The sequence below is a fragment of the Tarenaya hassleriana genome, unplaced genomic scaffold (assembly GCF_000463585.1).
Source record: "Tarenaya hassleriana unplaced genomic scaffold, ASM46358v1 Cleome17, whole genome shotgun sequence".
Lineage (NCBI taxonomy): Eukaryota > Viridiplantae > Streptophyta > Magnoliopsida > Brassicales > Cleomaceae > Tarenaya > Tarenaya hassleriana.
Genome location: NW_010965122.1, coordinates 2,571,173 through 2,587,340, shown reverse-complemented (window position 1 = coordinate 2,587,340; position 16,168 = coordinate 2,571,173). Strand labels below are relative to the sequence as shown.

Sequence of the window (16,168 nt, the reverse complement as noted above, 5' to 3'; positions counted from 1 at the left end):
TATTTATATATATATATTGTCGGATTCGGTTCTGTATGTGTACGATTCCATTCGAGAATGGTTTATTCAGTTTTATAAAACAAAATATTCCAAATTAAAACCAAACGTTAAATACAATTGGAATGATTTAATAGTTGGTAAAATAAAATATTTTTTTAAAAAAAAAGAAATAGGGAGTAGGAGGGGGCACGTGGTTTGATGATGCATGCATGTGCCCTCGTTGGCTTTCGTCCGATCATCAGTCTAATTCGATTATTACCTTTTTCTTTTATTGAATTTTGTTTCTGGTCAAAAGCTATCATTTATATTTATATATATATATATATATATATATATATATATATTGAATGGTCGAAATATATCATATGAAATAATCAACATACGTAAAAAAGTATCGATAATAGTCTGAAGCCTAAAAATTATATATCTTTTTTGAATATTCGAATATAAGGATCGATTAAGCATTGAGTCAGTATAATTCTCATAACTGTTTGCTCTCTTTTTCATTCACAGTTTTAACGTTATCTAATTAGTGATTACAATAGAATGGTAATCAAGTTAGATAAAATTTATAAAATAAAAATGAATTATATGATTTTAAATGCATGGGGGTAAGATTTGAGAACGGACAAGCATGAGAAAAAAGCAACCTACGTGTGTAAGAACGTTACAAAATTTAGGAACGTGTCCCCCCCCCCCCCCCCCATGTATCATTAATTAGAGTTTCATTTTGTTATGAAAGTTCAATTCTCTTAACTTACGAAATTATAGTATTTGTTGAGAGAATGCCATGCACGTACATACGCCATCAAATTTGGACAACTTTTTTGTTACGGCAATAGTGTTTGATCATTGTAAATATAATATGAACATAACCAACGTGCGGGTCTTATAACAATACGTAATTTGAGACTTTTGTAATGTTTTATACGACACCGTATTCCAAATGCGGAGGTTTTTCACTGTTACAGATTTTTTTTCCCTCTTACGGCAGCAAAATTGAGAGAATCACACGCAAAGGACCAACCAATCATATCAAAACATATGTATCCGATTATCTTTTTCTTAAAAAAAATAATAAAATTGGATAAAGCATGTGTGTCTTCTTCGTAAACATGCAAAGAAATTTACCAATATCTTCATCAATGGTTGGGCTCTTTCAGGATCAGTCGTTAGACATTCCATTAATTGCAATTATTTAAAGTATAGATTAAGAGTTGAAGTTCTTTCTTACTTTGTTAAAAGAAATATTAAAAGTTCTGGGTTTGCATAATTTGATTTCATGACCTTGGTCTATTTATAATCTTTTTATTTTGTTAAAAAAAAAAGATTAAAAGATTGGGTTTGCGTAATTTTATTTTATGATTTTGGTCTATTTCTAAATTTTTCTCTGTAAAATTTTATTTGATAAACTATTTTGACTCAAGTTACGTACAGTTGAAGTTAGTTAATTGGTGTGTTTTACACTATAGGCAAATATCAATCGTATATTATATTTATCGGTTATCGACTGTTAGATAAGTACAATATTTTTATTTTTTTGGTGGTTATAAGATGAACACGATGGAGTGCCATGTTGCATGAGAGATCACATTTTTTTTTTCGCACGGCACCATATAATAGATATGTATTAATTCAAATGGATCGGACTTCATTAACCATTTTAAGTTATGTATAAAAATTAAATGAGGTCACGAGTGTTCCTTTTGAATTTTGTAAAAGTCGGAATGCTGTTGCTGTCACGTTCGTGAACTATATATATCCACGCAATTTTTTGCTATCATTTGTTTGCTTTTCTTTAATCTAGATTTTCTGTTTGTTTGTTTTTTTACGAAATTGAATTTTATCTGAATTTATAGAATATTAAAAATTTTAATTTAATGATGCAAAAAAAAAAAAGTTTCCAAGGAGTAAGCGTAAGCAAAAGACCGTGCATGCATGTGGTTTCTGTTGTAGCCAAAAAAAAAATGTTGGCTTCTTTGTATTACTGGTTTTGTCAACTTTGTCTGCCAAATCAGACAAGCAAACAAAAAGTTGCCATCCCTTTCGATCTTAATTTCTTAGGATTCATGACCCTTTTTTTTGGTGATTAGTCGCCGATGAATCGTAAAATAGAATTGGGTTTTTTTTGTTATATAGTATGATTTTTTATACTTAAAAATCGATAATATCAAAATTATCTATTAGAAGAATTGATGGAAAATAACAAGGACGGTGCGCAAAATTATTTAAACAGTATTATAGAATGTATTATAGAATGTAAGTAGGGTGTCAATCGGATCAGTGTGAATCCAAACTCAGTCCGAAGGTTTCAGACTCGAATCGATTCGATTTTTTTCAGACCTATGATCATTTGCGTGACGAGTCTTAAATTTGTAATCCGAAACACAACTAATCCGCAAGTATACGGATGTCGTAGTACCGGAGTCGAACACAAGGACTTAAGCGGTTAAGTTAGGAATCGACTAAAACTAGGAAAATTATGAAAATAAAATTGATGATTGTTTTTGTGGTTTTGAAAGTTGCAGAAAATTTAAAAAGAGAGACTAAAATCAAAGACAATCACGATTCAAGAGAGGATAATCAAATGGCCAAGGGTTATGGGTTTTTGGGTTCACCAACACGCATGATGTGCTAAATATTTAGTATCTATTTCATACTTCCTTTGAAATTGGGGATTCCAAGATAAAGATCGGGATTTGCTCTCTCGAGCTAAATACCCGCTACCTAAGAGGACATTCCATCTACTTTCGTAACTTGGAATGGAATCTTGAATGCATTGAACTCTCTTATCAAAATCCTAGGTTGGATTGAACCGAATTTCTTCGCTTTCAATGGCAACCCTATTGAATGAATGCATCAAGGAGTCAAGGTGTCATGTCTCCATGGAAACCAAGACTCTAAAATCAACTCAAGGGATTTTCATCCCAAGAGAGCATTAAAATCCATTCATCAATCCAAAGCATTCCCTCTCATTCAATGGCAATCCATCTACTCATGAATCCTAATTAAGTCTCCAAAGAGATTCAATCAAAGAGGGATATAGAAAATAAGCATAGAAATCACTCATTGAATGAAATGAAAGTCTAATCAAAACATAAACATAGATTCATCAAGTGGGTTCACACATCCTCACATGAGGATTCACCCTCAACCCATAACTATCTAACTGTTCACAACTCATGTTCAAAAGCAAAGCAAAACAAGGATAAAGTGCAGAAATAATAGAGAGATAGAGTAGAGAGATGCTCAAGAAGTCTTCAATCTTCAATGGAGTCTCCTCCTTAGGGGTGGGCATTCGGTTCGGGTATTTCGGTTATTAATCGAACCGACCGATATATACCCGAACCGAACCGAACCGAATAAAATTAAATAATCGTTTGGTTAAGATTTTTTTAAACCCGAAATAACCGAAACCGAACCGAACCGATTAAAAATTATTAACCGTTTGGTTATAAATTTTTATAAACCGAATTAACCGAACCCGAACCGAACCAAACCGAACCGTTTATATATCTTCATTTATATATATTTATATACATATATGATTGTTTATATTATTGATTTAATCATTGTTTTTATTATATTTTAAACGTATTTTATCATTGTTATTATTGTTTTTAAAGTCGACTTTATTTATTTAATAGTTTTATATCAAAATATAAATTTAGATATTATTTTATATGTTAAAATAATTATGATAATATTTTATATTATATTTTATTTGAATATTTTTAATTATAAATAAATTTATTTTTTAAATATTATAACCGAACCGAACCGAATCTTTATTTAGTTATAGTTTGGTTATAGTTTTAAATAGACAAAACCGAGCCGAACTGAACTAAAACCGAACCGAACCGAACCGAACCAAATAAAATTAATTAACCGTTTGGTTATGAATTTTAATAATCCGAAATAACCGAACCCGAAATAACTGTAACCGATTAACCCTCAAAATCCTAGGTTGGATTGAACCGAATTTCTTCGCTTTCAATGGCAACCCTATTGAATGAATGCATCAAGGAGTCAAGGTGTCATGTCTCCATGGAAACCAAGACTCTAAAATCAACTCAAGGGATTTTCATCCCAAGAGAGCATTAAAATCCATTCATCAATCCAAAGCATTCCCTCTCATTCAATGGCAATCCATCTACTCATGAATCCTAATTAAGTCTCCAAAGAGATTCAATCAAAGAGGGATATAGAAAATAAGCATAGAAATCACTCATTGAATGAAATGAAAGTCTAATCAAAACATAAACATAGATTCATCAAGTGGGTTCACACATCCTCACATGAGGATTCACCCTCAACCCATAACTATCTAACTGTTCACAACTCATGTTCAAAAGCAAAGCAAAACAAGGATAAAGTGCAGAAATAATAGAGAGATAGAGTAGAGAGATGCTCAAGAAGTCTTCAATCTTCAATGGAGTCTCCTCCTTAGGGGTGGGCATTCGGTTCGGGTATTTCGGTTATTAATCGAACCGACCGATATATACCCGAACCGAACCGAACCGAATAAAATTAAATAATCGTTTGGTTAAGATTTTTTTAAACCCGAAATAACCGAAACCGAACCGAACCGATTAAAAATTATTAACCGTTTGGTTATAAATTTTTATAAACCGAATTAACCGAACCCGAACCGAACCAAACCGAACCGTTTATATATCTTCATTTATATATATTTATATACATATATGATTGTTTATATTATTGATTTAATCATTGTTTTATTATATTTTAAACGTAGTTTATCATTGTTATTATTGTTTTTAAAGTAGATCTTTATTTATTTAATAGTTTTATATCAAAATATAAATTTAGATATTATTTTATATGTTAAAATAATTATGATAATATTTTATATTATATTTTATTTGAATATTTTTAATTATAAATAAATTGATTTTTTAAATATTATAACCGAACCGAACCGAATCTTTATTTAGTTATAGTTTGGTTATAGTTTTAAATAGACAAAACCGAGCCGAACTGAACTAAAACCGAACCGAACCGAACCGAACCAAATAAAATTAATTAACCGTTTGGTTATGAATTTTAATAATCCGAAATAACCGAACCCGAAATAACTGTAACCGATTAACCCGTAACCGACCGTTCGCCCACCCCTACTCCTCCTTCTTCTTTATCCTCCCAGAGCTCTCCTTTTCTCTCCCAAGGTCTCTATTTTCGACCCCCAATCGAACTTAGGGTTCTCTTCACTCATTTCCCCTCAAAAACTCGAAGGGAAACTCGAAACGGCGTAGCTTTGGCGGAGTCTGTCTAGTGGTCCGTCCGTTCTAGGTTGGTTCAGTTCGTCAGACCGTCCGTTCCGAAGCTTCAGACCGTCCGTTCTGTCTCTGCAGACCATCCGTTCTGCAAGTGTAGACCGTTCGTTCTGCGTTGTATTCCAGTCCGTCGGGTCTAGCATCCTGGTTGAGTTCGGACGGTCTGTCTTGTGGTCTATTGGGTCTGTACACTCAGTCCGTCCGTTCCGCAGTATGCAGTCCGTCCGTTCCAGACCTGAATCTGGAAATTATGCTTCTGTCTTCTCTGTTTCGTCCCGTAAACCCTCGAGTTCCCCTCGGGTTCCTGCAATGATCAAAAACTAGTCCCGGAGACCTAAAAATGGCTCTAATATGCCTAGTATGTGTGAAAACCGTTTAGAAATCAAAGGCATACTCGGTATAAAATCTAGATAAAATCTGAGCCATCAAATCCCCCCAGACTTAGATCTTTGCTCGTCCTCGAACAAATAAAATCGATGAAACATAAAGCCTGAGCGGGGTGGTGAGTAAGAGATCGGTCTTTGGTGAGCCTCAAGATCTAGCTGCATATCCACTGCTTAGTTCATGAGAATAGAATCGAATCTAAACTACTCTAGCTATCCTCTCTTGTCGGCTAACTTTCCTAAGCATGGGTTTCTATGTCATCCAAAGTCTACTATAAGAGTAATCACTACCCCCAAGAATTCTCCTAAACTTATTTACTGTTTTCTTCCTAAGGTGTGTTGTCTCTTCATTTATTCTTTTCATCTCTCTCTTTCTCTTTTTTTTTTCAAGAGATTAAGATTCTGAGAAGTATCATCCCGGGTTCCTAGGATGTTGAAGTTGACAAGTGTCTTAACTTTTTGCTTTTCTTTAGTGATCATGACACTTGTCCCACAACTTAGACCCGAACCATCGAATTTCGACGCATTCATGTCATCGAATGATTTTCATTGGCAATATAGTGACAACGGAGTGTTGGGATATATATTTTCTTCGCTTATTCCTGCAATGTTCTGTCCAAAGAGACTATCCATCCTATGGGAAAGACTACGAGAACAGTTTTTAGGGAGATGTCTAACCTGGTTTTGGTCGATCCTACTCTTTGGTGTACCTAAAGACAACAATATACCCCACAACCTAGAATCGCAAGCATCAAAGAGAGGGTTCGCTATTCACCTATCATCAACAATCTACTCAAATACTTAGAAAGATCTAAGTCCAATTCACTAGGCAATTTCTAAGCAGCTATCACCATCATCCCATCATCGATCAATCTCAACTCGAAACGGTTTATGCAATGCATATGCTCCTACATGATCTAGACCTATATGTGACAAATGCAATGCAAGACTAAGTGATGTCTATATGTACAAATGCAAGCAATGCAAGTGTGGAATGCATTTATAGTAAGAGAGAAATGATGATTTTTTTTATATGCAAGTGAATGTATGAAATGCATCCTAGAAGGGACTTGAACCGATGTTAGATCACCCCCAGACTTGAACGAGACACCGTTCGCGGTGTCATTCAAATCCGAAGGGGTGGAAAATATGGGATATGAAAGAATTGTATCGAAGTGAGGAGGGTTAATGTGTAACCTTGGTGTCCAAGGTTGAAATATGCCTCCTTGCATTCCACTTTTGATGTATTCCACATTGTGTGTTGTCTTTTGTTCCAAGTCGGGATTCAACCTTAGACAAGAGCTTAAAACAAACAAAGATCAAGTGAATCCGATAACAGTCAAGCATGCAAGACAACATAGCAAAATAACAACTAAAGTCATAGGTCCCATAATGCAGAAAAATGAAAAAGAAAGAGAAAATGGTCCTGATACATCTGCCCAAGAGCTCTACTGGGCTTCATCCTCAGTGTCCATGCAGTCGGGTTTCTCAGTGGTGGAGTCACGCGGCGTGCTGGTGGGGCTGTCTCCGTCATCATGGACATCACGAACTCCTCTAAGGTGCTCATGTACTGCTCCTGGGTGTCCATTCGTCGCTCTAGGTGGTCGAATCGGGTGTTCATGGCGCTGAACTGATGGAGTATCATGTCCTGCAACCCCTGGATATCTGCCCGCGTGGCTGATGCCGAGGAAGAAGAAGCTCCTGGTGTCTCTCTGCGTCTCCTGCGGCTCATCCTAGGCTGGCTCGGCTCAGCTGTGTGCTCAACTGGCTCCTCAGCTGTAGTGTCATGCTCTGGAAGGTCTCCAGTAGCCCCGTGGTCTGGATAAGGGGCAGGAGGGTCCGGCTAGCGTCTCCTCGGGGCCTGCTGCGGTGTCACTCAGAAGTAGAGGCCCTCTATAGTCAGCAGGGGGTTCTCGATAGCTCTTTTCAGGAAGAGAGTCTCTAAGTCCAGCTCTATGGGACCGTCGATAGCGCCCCATCTCTTTCCCAAGTTGATCCCCACTCTCCAGGCGATCATGGACACAATGCCACCCACCCACAGCGGGACCTTGGCAGAGCCCTTCCGTACGCTCCAATGAGCGTGTAGAGCCACCTTAGATGCCACGTCTAGCTCCGACATCCCCCAATCATCGCCATCAAATGCGTCTATAAGTGATCGGCGTAGCAAACATACCTCTAGGGTCGTGACGTTACCTTGATCTCCTCTAGCAAACAGACCTCCGGACATAAACATGTGCAAGTATTGTACCGCCAGATGCCTGATCCATGTAGACTTCCCTTTTCCCCTCGAAGCGTCATGCGATGCAATAGTCCTCCAGAATTGATGGTATGCTTCTGTGGGGATGTCTGGCCACATGCTCGTGGTTCCTTGTGGAACCCCAATTATCTCAGCGAAGTCCGCCATGCTGAAGCAGTAAGTCTGGTTGACCAGACGGAAAAGCATATGGGCGTCTTCTATCGAGCCATCCTCCGGGAAGTGACATCTGTATGAGGACGTGAACTCCAACGTGAGGTGTTTGTAGGTCTCCTCCCGCGTCATGAAGAGCTTGTCCCATCCCAACTGATGGAACAGATATCTCACTTGTTCCTCTATCCCGAGCTTCTGAATATCGTTGCTCACAAACTTTGTCGGTGAAAGCCCTTGGCCTTCGAACCTGATGTGGCGGCGTCTCTGACCCGCGAGGATATACTGGATGCGTGGGGACTGCTCGTGGATGGTAGTGATAGGTGTCAGCTCTTTGAGTTCTCTCACTGCACTCTCAGGTATCTCAAATGCTTCCGTCTTGGGAACAATGTCACAGTATACTTCGAAGTCCATCTGCTCAAGATATAAAACATCAAACGGTTAATTATAGTATGGATAGTTCGAAAAGAGATCGTGAAAAGCCGATAGATAACGAAAAATCTATCTCGGACCTAAACTAACTCCCTAACTGTAACTATTATTTACCGATCATAACAACGATTTTAAATATTGCGTTTTTTTCAATTATCTCGATAAAATATCAAATGTAAACAATTTTATTTTTTATGATAATACTGTATCTGGACAATTCCAATGTACAATTGTATATTTTTAAAGATAAATTTTTGTGTTTGTTTTTTTTTTCTAGGTCCCTTTTTCTAGTGGGTGGGGTTCAGTTCTTGCCCGTGTCAACACTCTTCACCATTCATATAATGTGATGTTTGGATTTTTTTTTTCCCTTTTTGACTGTTACGTTTACATGGCTAATAGAGCTTTCGCTTCGGATAATGTCAGAAAATCAACCACTAGAATCTCGACAAATATCTATCTCCCTTTTTGTACAGATTTTATTCCGTATAGTGACAAATACTCTTGATGTACGTATATGCACGCGTGTCACAAATTATTTACCGCAAGTGAAAAACCAACAAAAGTTAATAAACGAAGAAGGTAGAGCAAGAGACGCCGAGGCAGGCACGAAACCACCGAGATGGCAGAGAAAAACTGAGAGAGAAGAGATACACACGCGCTCTTAGCGAGTGTGACTCACGGGCCTCCCACTTTAAACACGTGGCACACTGGACTTGGGCCTCAGTTCCTAAATAAATGAAAATAAGTGAGCCGACATGACAATTCCGTTGGAGCCCAGAATTCTTGACCCGTTTCGGATTGTAACTGGACCCGGCCCGTAATCTGACCCGACTCGGCATGTCCGAGAGGAGCGTCCCAAAATTTACTCTCAGTTTCCCTCTTTTCCCCTTCCCTCCCGAAAAAGCTTCAACCAAGCCCTAGACTGTACTCAGAGACTCTTCGTTGCCACCAATTACGTTTTCGGTTTTACTTCCATTTTCGTACCTTTGAAGCTTTTCTCGCTGGAGAATATGGATTGGAGGGAAATCAATGGCGCTTCCTCCGCCGCGAGATCGGCGTCTCTTCTTCCTCAGCCAAACTACAGTAGCAAAGCTGTCCAGGTCCGTGTTAGATGCTTTTTGCGCGTGTTTATCGATTTTTCAGCTGGATTTGGTTTCGGTTTACTGGATACTGACTACCAGGTGGTTGGTTTTTCCGCTTTGTCTTTTGAGGATTGTTGTTGTCTTAAGTTATTGGTGTTGCTTTAGCGGTATCTTTGATCCTGGTTTTGTGTATTTCTCATCACTTAACTGTTTCCATGGATTTGTGGGTTCCGTTGTTAGCAATTGTATTTGTACAGGCATTGTTGGTTCTGGGAATTTAGTGAGATTTACATAGAGTTTTCCAGGCGAAAATGTTTCTCTGGTAGCATTTGGAATAGCATGGAAACGTATGGATTCACTGTAACTGGAGAGGAAGTGACGGTTTCCTGTATGGCGCTGTTCCTAAAACATAGATTATATTGAAGAAGATCAAATATTACTGAGAAACTGAGACGTGGCAAATCGTACCGGCTTTGTCTCGATCCTCAGTTGCTTCTTATCTTGCAGTCCGAGTGAACTTGTTGGGATTTATTTGTGTTTGCTTGTTAAGTTGTTAGAAAAGTAGAGGGTATAGAAATAGGAGAGAGGAAAAAAGAGAGGGATAGACCTAGACTCACTTGGTAACGAGTCGGTAGCAACGACTTAGGTGTTGCAAATCTCATAAGAGTTAACCCAAAATCGAAATGAGCGGAAACGGAGAATTCATGCGGCCGACCCCAAATAAACTTGGGATTAAAGTGATGTTGTTGTTGTTGTCCTAATTGTGTTTCTTGTCAAAATTTCAAGTTGCCAGCAATCCAGTTGGTTAGGGAATTACACAGACAGATGCACAACTTATCACGTTCAGTGATGATCTTCAAATTGGGTTGTCAGAATTGGTTTTCCCTTTGGCATGACATGTTGCTTCTTATTTATGACAGGAAGCCTTGAAACATCTTGCATCTATCAACCTTAGAGAGTTGTGTAATGAGGCGAAGGTTGAGCGGTGTCGTGCTACCAGAGACTTGGCAAGCTGTGGACGTTTCGTGCACTATGTGTTAAACTCATGCGGACATGCCTCCTTGTGTACAGAGTGTTGTCAAAGGTGTGATGTATGTCCAATTTGTAGAAGCCCGATAGCAAAATCTGGAAATAGACTTCGGCTGCGCCTCTACTATGAGTGTGTAGAGGCTGGTCTAATTTCCAAAACATCTGAAGAGATGTCACAAGATTCAGACGAAGAGGAATATCAATTGAGAGCTGATGTTCATCGCCTTTATTCATTTTTCGATGTTGCGATGGACAACAGTTTGATATCTGTGGTTTGTCATTGTATCCATTTTTTGCGTTAATGCTCCCTAAAAGATATATGCATTTTGTCTTAGGTGCCCTGTGTGTTTTGTCTATGGCATCCTGTTTGGTTGTATTCTCTTCCATTCGTATTCTATAGATTTGCATGCATACAATGTTTCATTTAAGTCTCTGAGCATGAGTTTTTGCATTATAGAGTATCCGATAATCCATTTAACTTTAGGAGTTCCCCAACAGTTCTTCTCTGGATTTTCTTGGCTATGATTAGGCAGAATATCACTAAGGGTTCACATCATTTTCTGTATGAGCTGCTTTTGCTTTTGATATATAATTGTTATTTCCTTGACAGAACCAATAGATATCACAGATGTTTGTATGGATGAGACAGCAGTATCTAGCGATCCAGTCATTGCTTTCTTGCTGGATGAAGTTGTCGTCAAAGATTGGGTCAAGCGTACATTCAGGAATATCTTGGTAGAGCTTCGAGGAATATGTATCCTTTTTGCTCTTGAAATTTTTTTGTTGGACTTAGCCTGTGTTAGAGCTTATTATAAGTACCTATATGCACTTGGGATCTGTTATCTTTAATGTTTTATCATAGATAATCTTGAACTAGAAGAGATGCAAGCGAGGTTGGATAAACTCCTGAAGTTTTTGAAACAGCTGTCTGGCTTGTTTAGTGTGCTTGAAGTTTTGGAATCAGCTTTTAAGGGTTCTGTTTCAGCACAGCTGGAAGACCTGGAACAGCTTAGAGATCTCATACTAAACACAAAGCAGGTCAGCTATTTTTTAATTCAAATATGCTCGTTGTAAGTCTTTCGTTGGTATCTTGTTTACAATAGTTTACTTCATTGTCTAAGAAGAATTATTTGTTCCTGTCCTTTTCTGTTGGAGATTCTAAAATAACACTAGTAGTACCAAAGTCCTACAACTAATAAAAAGGCTGAGGTAATAATCTTCTCATTGTTTAGGTCGGTAACTTCATGGGCGTGTTCTCATTTTTTTCTCATTTATCATTTACATATTCGTGAAGTTGATTGCATGTGTGTTTAACCCTATCCTGTATAAATATACACAGTCGATTGCCATGAATATTTTTCTGAAAGATAAAGGGGAAAGTCTGGATGTTATCCATTTGAGAATTTTAGAGAGTGTTTAGCTATGTTACTAGACCTTGGTATCGTACAGAGATCATTGATTAATGCTACGTTTACCCTGTTGTTGTTTATGATTTCAGCATCTGGATGTAATGGTTTGGTGCATAAGACACAAATTTCTGAATAATGTGAAGTCTCGATATTCTAATTTCACGACATGGCATTCTCTTGTACGCGAAAGGAAATCAGCTGCAATTAGGCGGGCGTGGCCTGATGTTGTAGATCAGAATTCAGTTCTCAATGGACAGGGTGGTTCCCTCTTTATTGAGGATGCTTTAGAAAATCTTGAGAGAGAGCCAGAGTACAGTCAGGAAGTTGAGACAGATCTAGATGTTGGATGTCTGCAGAAGGATGATAGGCTGTTTCTTAGGTCAAAGATAGAAGGAAAGTCGGGATGTTTTCCGTTTGAAAATCTCAGAACTGCCACTGACTTACTCTTTTTACATGGAAGTTCGGATCTGGTGGTTGCGAAGCAAGCGATTGTATCCTCTCATCTTGTATGCTTCACATTACATTGCATTTTTTTTATAGTAGATGAGGCACTTTCCCCAACATTTTCTCTTGATTTCCTTAATCAGGACATAGTTTCTGTACTACCTGTTTGATCGGCATTGGACTACCCCTGAAGAAAATTGGAAGCACGTTATAGATGATTTTGCAGCTACTTTTGGCATTACCAGGCATTCATTGCTGGAGTCATTTGTATTTTATCTTCTCGATGATCACACAGATGAGGCACTTCAGGTACATTATGGTCTTCTCCATGATAAACAAATTCATACTTGTTACAGTATGCGTTTCTAAAATTGTTGCTGTAATATCTACTGTAAGAGCTGATAGGTTTTTGTGTGCTAGTGACATACTGTGATAAACAATACTTTGTGGTGTACATGGTTAATTTATTCCCTGCGTTTCAGTTACTAGAGGCCCTTTTAACATATATTCTAGTATGTAGCATCGAGGAAAGATCATAAGGCATTTGTTTTACATGCTAGGATTGATGAAAGATTAAAATTTTCAATATGTTTTTTTATAATAGTACTAGAACCTTGGTTTAGAAATCCACTCCAATCATGGATTGTTGAGAGGGAACCGAATATTTCAATTTGTTTTGGGACTTTGGAGGTGTAGTTTGCTTTATCGTTTCCATTTATGAAGTCTAGGTTCATACAGCTGATTAAAATAAGCAACACGAACATTCAATGTTTCTTGTTGTTTTGCTTCTGTCCTAAACCTCGCAACAAAAATTTATAAATGTGCAGGCGCTGAAGAGATTATTTATTGATTTATAAAGAACAGACCTGGGTTACATTGCTTGTGATATTTGTATTTTGTTATTAATTGTTGTAGCTTGTAAATTGTTTTCCAAATGATATTTTCAGGAAGCATGTAGGATTCTTCCTGAAATATGTGGTCCGGAGACATACCCTAAGGTTGCGCGAGTTCTATTAGAAAGACAAAATCCTGAGACAGCTCTTATGGTTCTGCGTTGGTCCGGTCGTGATGGTGGATCAGAGTTGGTCTCAGTTGGTGAAGCTGTCACGGCTGTTCGTGTGAGAGTGGAGTGTGGTCTTCTGAGTGAAGCCTTCATGTACCAAAGGACACTTTGCTTGAAAGTAAAGGAAAACAAACTGAAATGGATCAAAGACATGTCGGATGATACTGACAGCTGGAGTTGGACTGAATGGATGGAAGTGCTTGTCACTGAGTTCTGCTGTCTTTGTATCCGGAGGAACTTGGTTGATCGGATCATTGAGTTGCCGTGGAATTCTGCAGAAGAGAAGTGTCTTTATAGATGCCTACTAGATTCTGCAACTGATGACCCTTCATCAACTGCAGGAAGTCTACTGGTCATCTTTTATCTTCAGGTGAGTATTCCGTCTTAATGCTTAAGTATCTCCACTTAGAAAGTAACAGATGAGAAATAGTTTGTCTGAATGTGATTAGCTTTAAAGCAGCTTAAGCTGAGAGTTTAAGCTCTATTTCTTTTCTACCATTTGAGATTATTAATAGAAAATATTAAGGGATCTTATCGGTCTCTTTTAATGCATGTAACGAGCTTCTTTCTACTTAATACTGGTATATACTTCCCAATAACCTGAGCGTAAGATAGTCTGCAATGTTGAAAATCATTAAATTCGCTATAGAATTCTCTGCATCCGTGCTGGAAGGGAGTGACTATGCTGAACTTTTTTCCCTTTTTGCTGTTGCCTGCAAATAGCTTATTGTTTGGAAGTTACTGCTTGTATTTGGTTGGGAATTTTTTGTTAGAAATCTTTACCTTTGACTGGGAGTTTCCCTGCAGCGTTACCGTTACATCAAGGCGTACCAAGTCGATCTCACTCTTCAGAAAATGGAGGAGGCTTTTATATCCGAAAACTCTGTCAGTGAAGAAGTTATATCAAGAATGAGATCGCAGAGTCACTGGAGAACAGAGTTAGTTGTAAGTACTCCAAGTACCTCTTTGATCATATGTGGACCTCTCTTTTTCCTTCCACATTTTATTTATGAATGCGAAACCCGGAAGTTCTTGGTAATATCACACTTAAGTTTTGGTTTTTTCTCCAGTTGTCCTATTAAAGCCTTTTAATCCTCATATATTTACCTAATTTAGTGTTTGTATAGCTTCATATGATGGGCTCACTCGATGTATTCTGAAAATTTATTGCCTTGATTTAAAAATTGGAGTATATATATGTGCTTTTATGTTTATTGTACGGTTATTTATTTTGATTACAAGTAAAATAAAATGCATCTCTGTTTGTGCCTTGAAACAGGACAAAGCGATAGATCTACTGCCAGTAATTCAACAACAGCAAGTTAGGTCTGGACAGTTTCCTGAAACAGAAGTTGCATCTGATGTTGCTGCTGAAGCAATGAGAAACTCTGTTGGCCCCAATACCCAACAGGCTGATATTACTGATTCTTTCGCTCCTTCGGCCACCGATTCAGTACTTTTCCAACGGGTTAATGATACTGAAACTGCAGAGCAATCTGTTTACGAGAGTCCTTTCCAGTCGGGTCAAATCATCAAAAACCCTTCCCTTGATCTTCGTCAAAGCCCGTCTATTTTCCATGAAAGGTTATTTTCGAGCTCAGGGAAAGGACAGAAGAGTGAAGCTACCAGTATAAGCAAGATGTCGAACTCCACTCTGTTCAAAGATTTGAACCGGAGTGCGTCAAAACCTCGCGGAAAAAGCTATCAATGGGCCGACGAAACTTCTCAAGAAGTAAATGCTGATAGATTCCCGACAAATGGGAGCTCTCCTTATCTCCGGCAAGCGACATCAAACCCTGTAATGACGACACCTAGCAGCAGCCGTTTTAGCAGATCTGCTCAGAACTTGAATTCCGATGTTTCTGGTAAAGGGATGCAAGTGGACAATGATTACTCCATAGCAATGGATGATCCCATGGATATGTCTTCAAGGTGCATTTATGTATCTTTCCCTTTGTCCTTACCTTTAGTAACCTTGAAACGAATAGAATATATACACAAAATTATGTGGTTTTAAATTAAAGTTCGTACTACCACATCCTATATGCAGCTATAAGGATAATGTATTGGCCACCGGGAATGGAAACAGCAACGGTGGAATAAGGTGGCGGTCCGATGGAACAAGCGACGAGGACGATGAACCGAGCAGAAGCATTGGGTCGGCAAAGGCAATGGCTACGAGTTCTGTGACGGGAAGAGGAAGGCCGAGACGTAGATTCACCAGAAGATGAGACTCAAACAACAGCAGCGAATACTACTGGTTTTATGGTGTTATTGTTTGGTTTGGGAGAGATCACATCTTGGTGTCTATGTTCTATAATATATTTTAGGGCTTTGGGCATTTTACCCAAAACAAGAAAAAGAAAAAGAAAAAGACAAGTAATAGGTGAATTTGTGGGAGGGGCCTTAACAAATAGCGAGATTTGAATTTTGGATCAATCAGATGCGTGGATACTTCTAGTGGATTTTGGTCGAAGGTAATCAACTTTATCATGCTTACTTGACAAAGGTGTAAACTTTATCAGGAAACAATAGTTCGAGATGAAGTTTTGGTTATTTTTTTTTTTTTTGTAAATCAAAATGATATTATCATATATGGCGCTCGTTATCTTCACCACTCTATTA

The 16,168-nt window shown here is 38.1% G+C and overlaps 1 protein-coding gene across 1 annotated transcript; it reads left to right on the top strand.

The window, feature by feature from the left end:
• The first annotated feature begins 9,388 nt into the window (after window positions 1-9,388).
• On the top strand, window positions 9,389-16,033 carry LOC104810067 (E3 ubiquitin-protein ligase HOS1). Its single transcript, XM_010536253.2, has 10 exons — window positions 9,389-9,616; window positions 10,519-10,909; window positions 11,247-11,381; window positions 11,490-11,665; window positions 12,126-12,527; window positions 12,631-12,789; window positions 13,428-13,913; window positions 14,351-14,488; window positions 14,823-15,475; window positions 15,594-16,033. The coding sequence occupies exons 1-10, from the start codon at window positions 9,527-9,529 to the stop codon at window positions 15,772-15,774; spliced, it is 2,811 nt and encodes a 936-aa protein (XP_010534555.1). The 5' UTR covers window positions 9,389-9,526; the 3' UTR covers window positions 15,775-16,033.
• The last annotated feature ends 135 nt before the right edge of the window (window positions 16,034-16,168 follow it).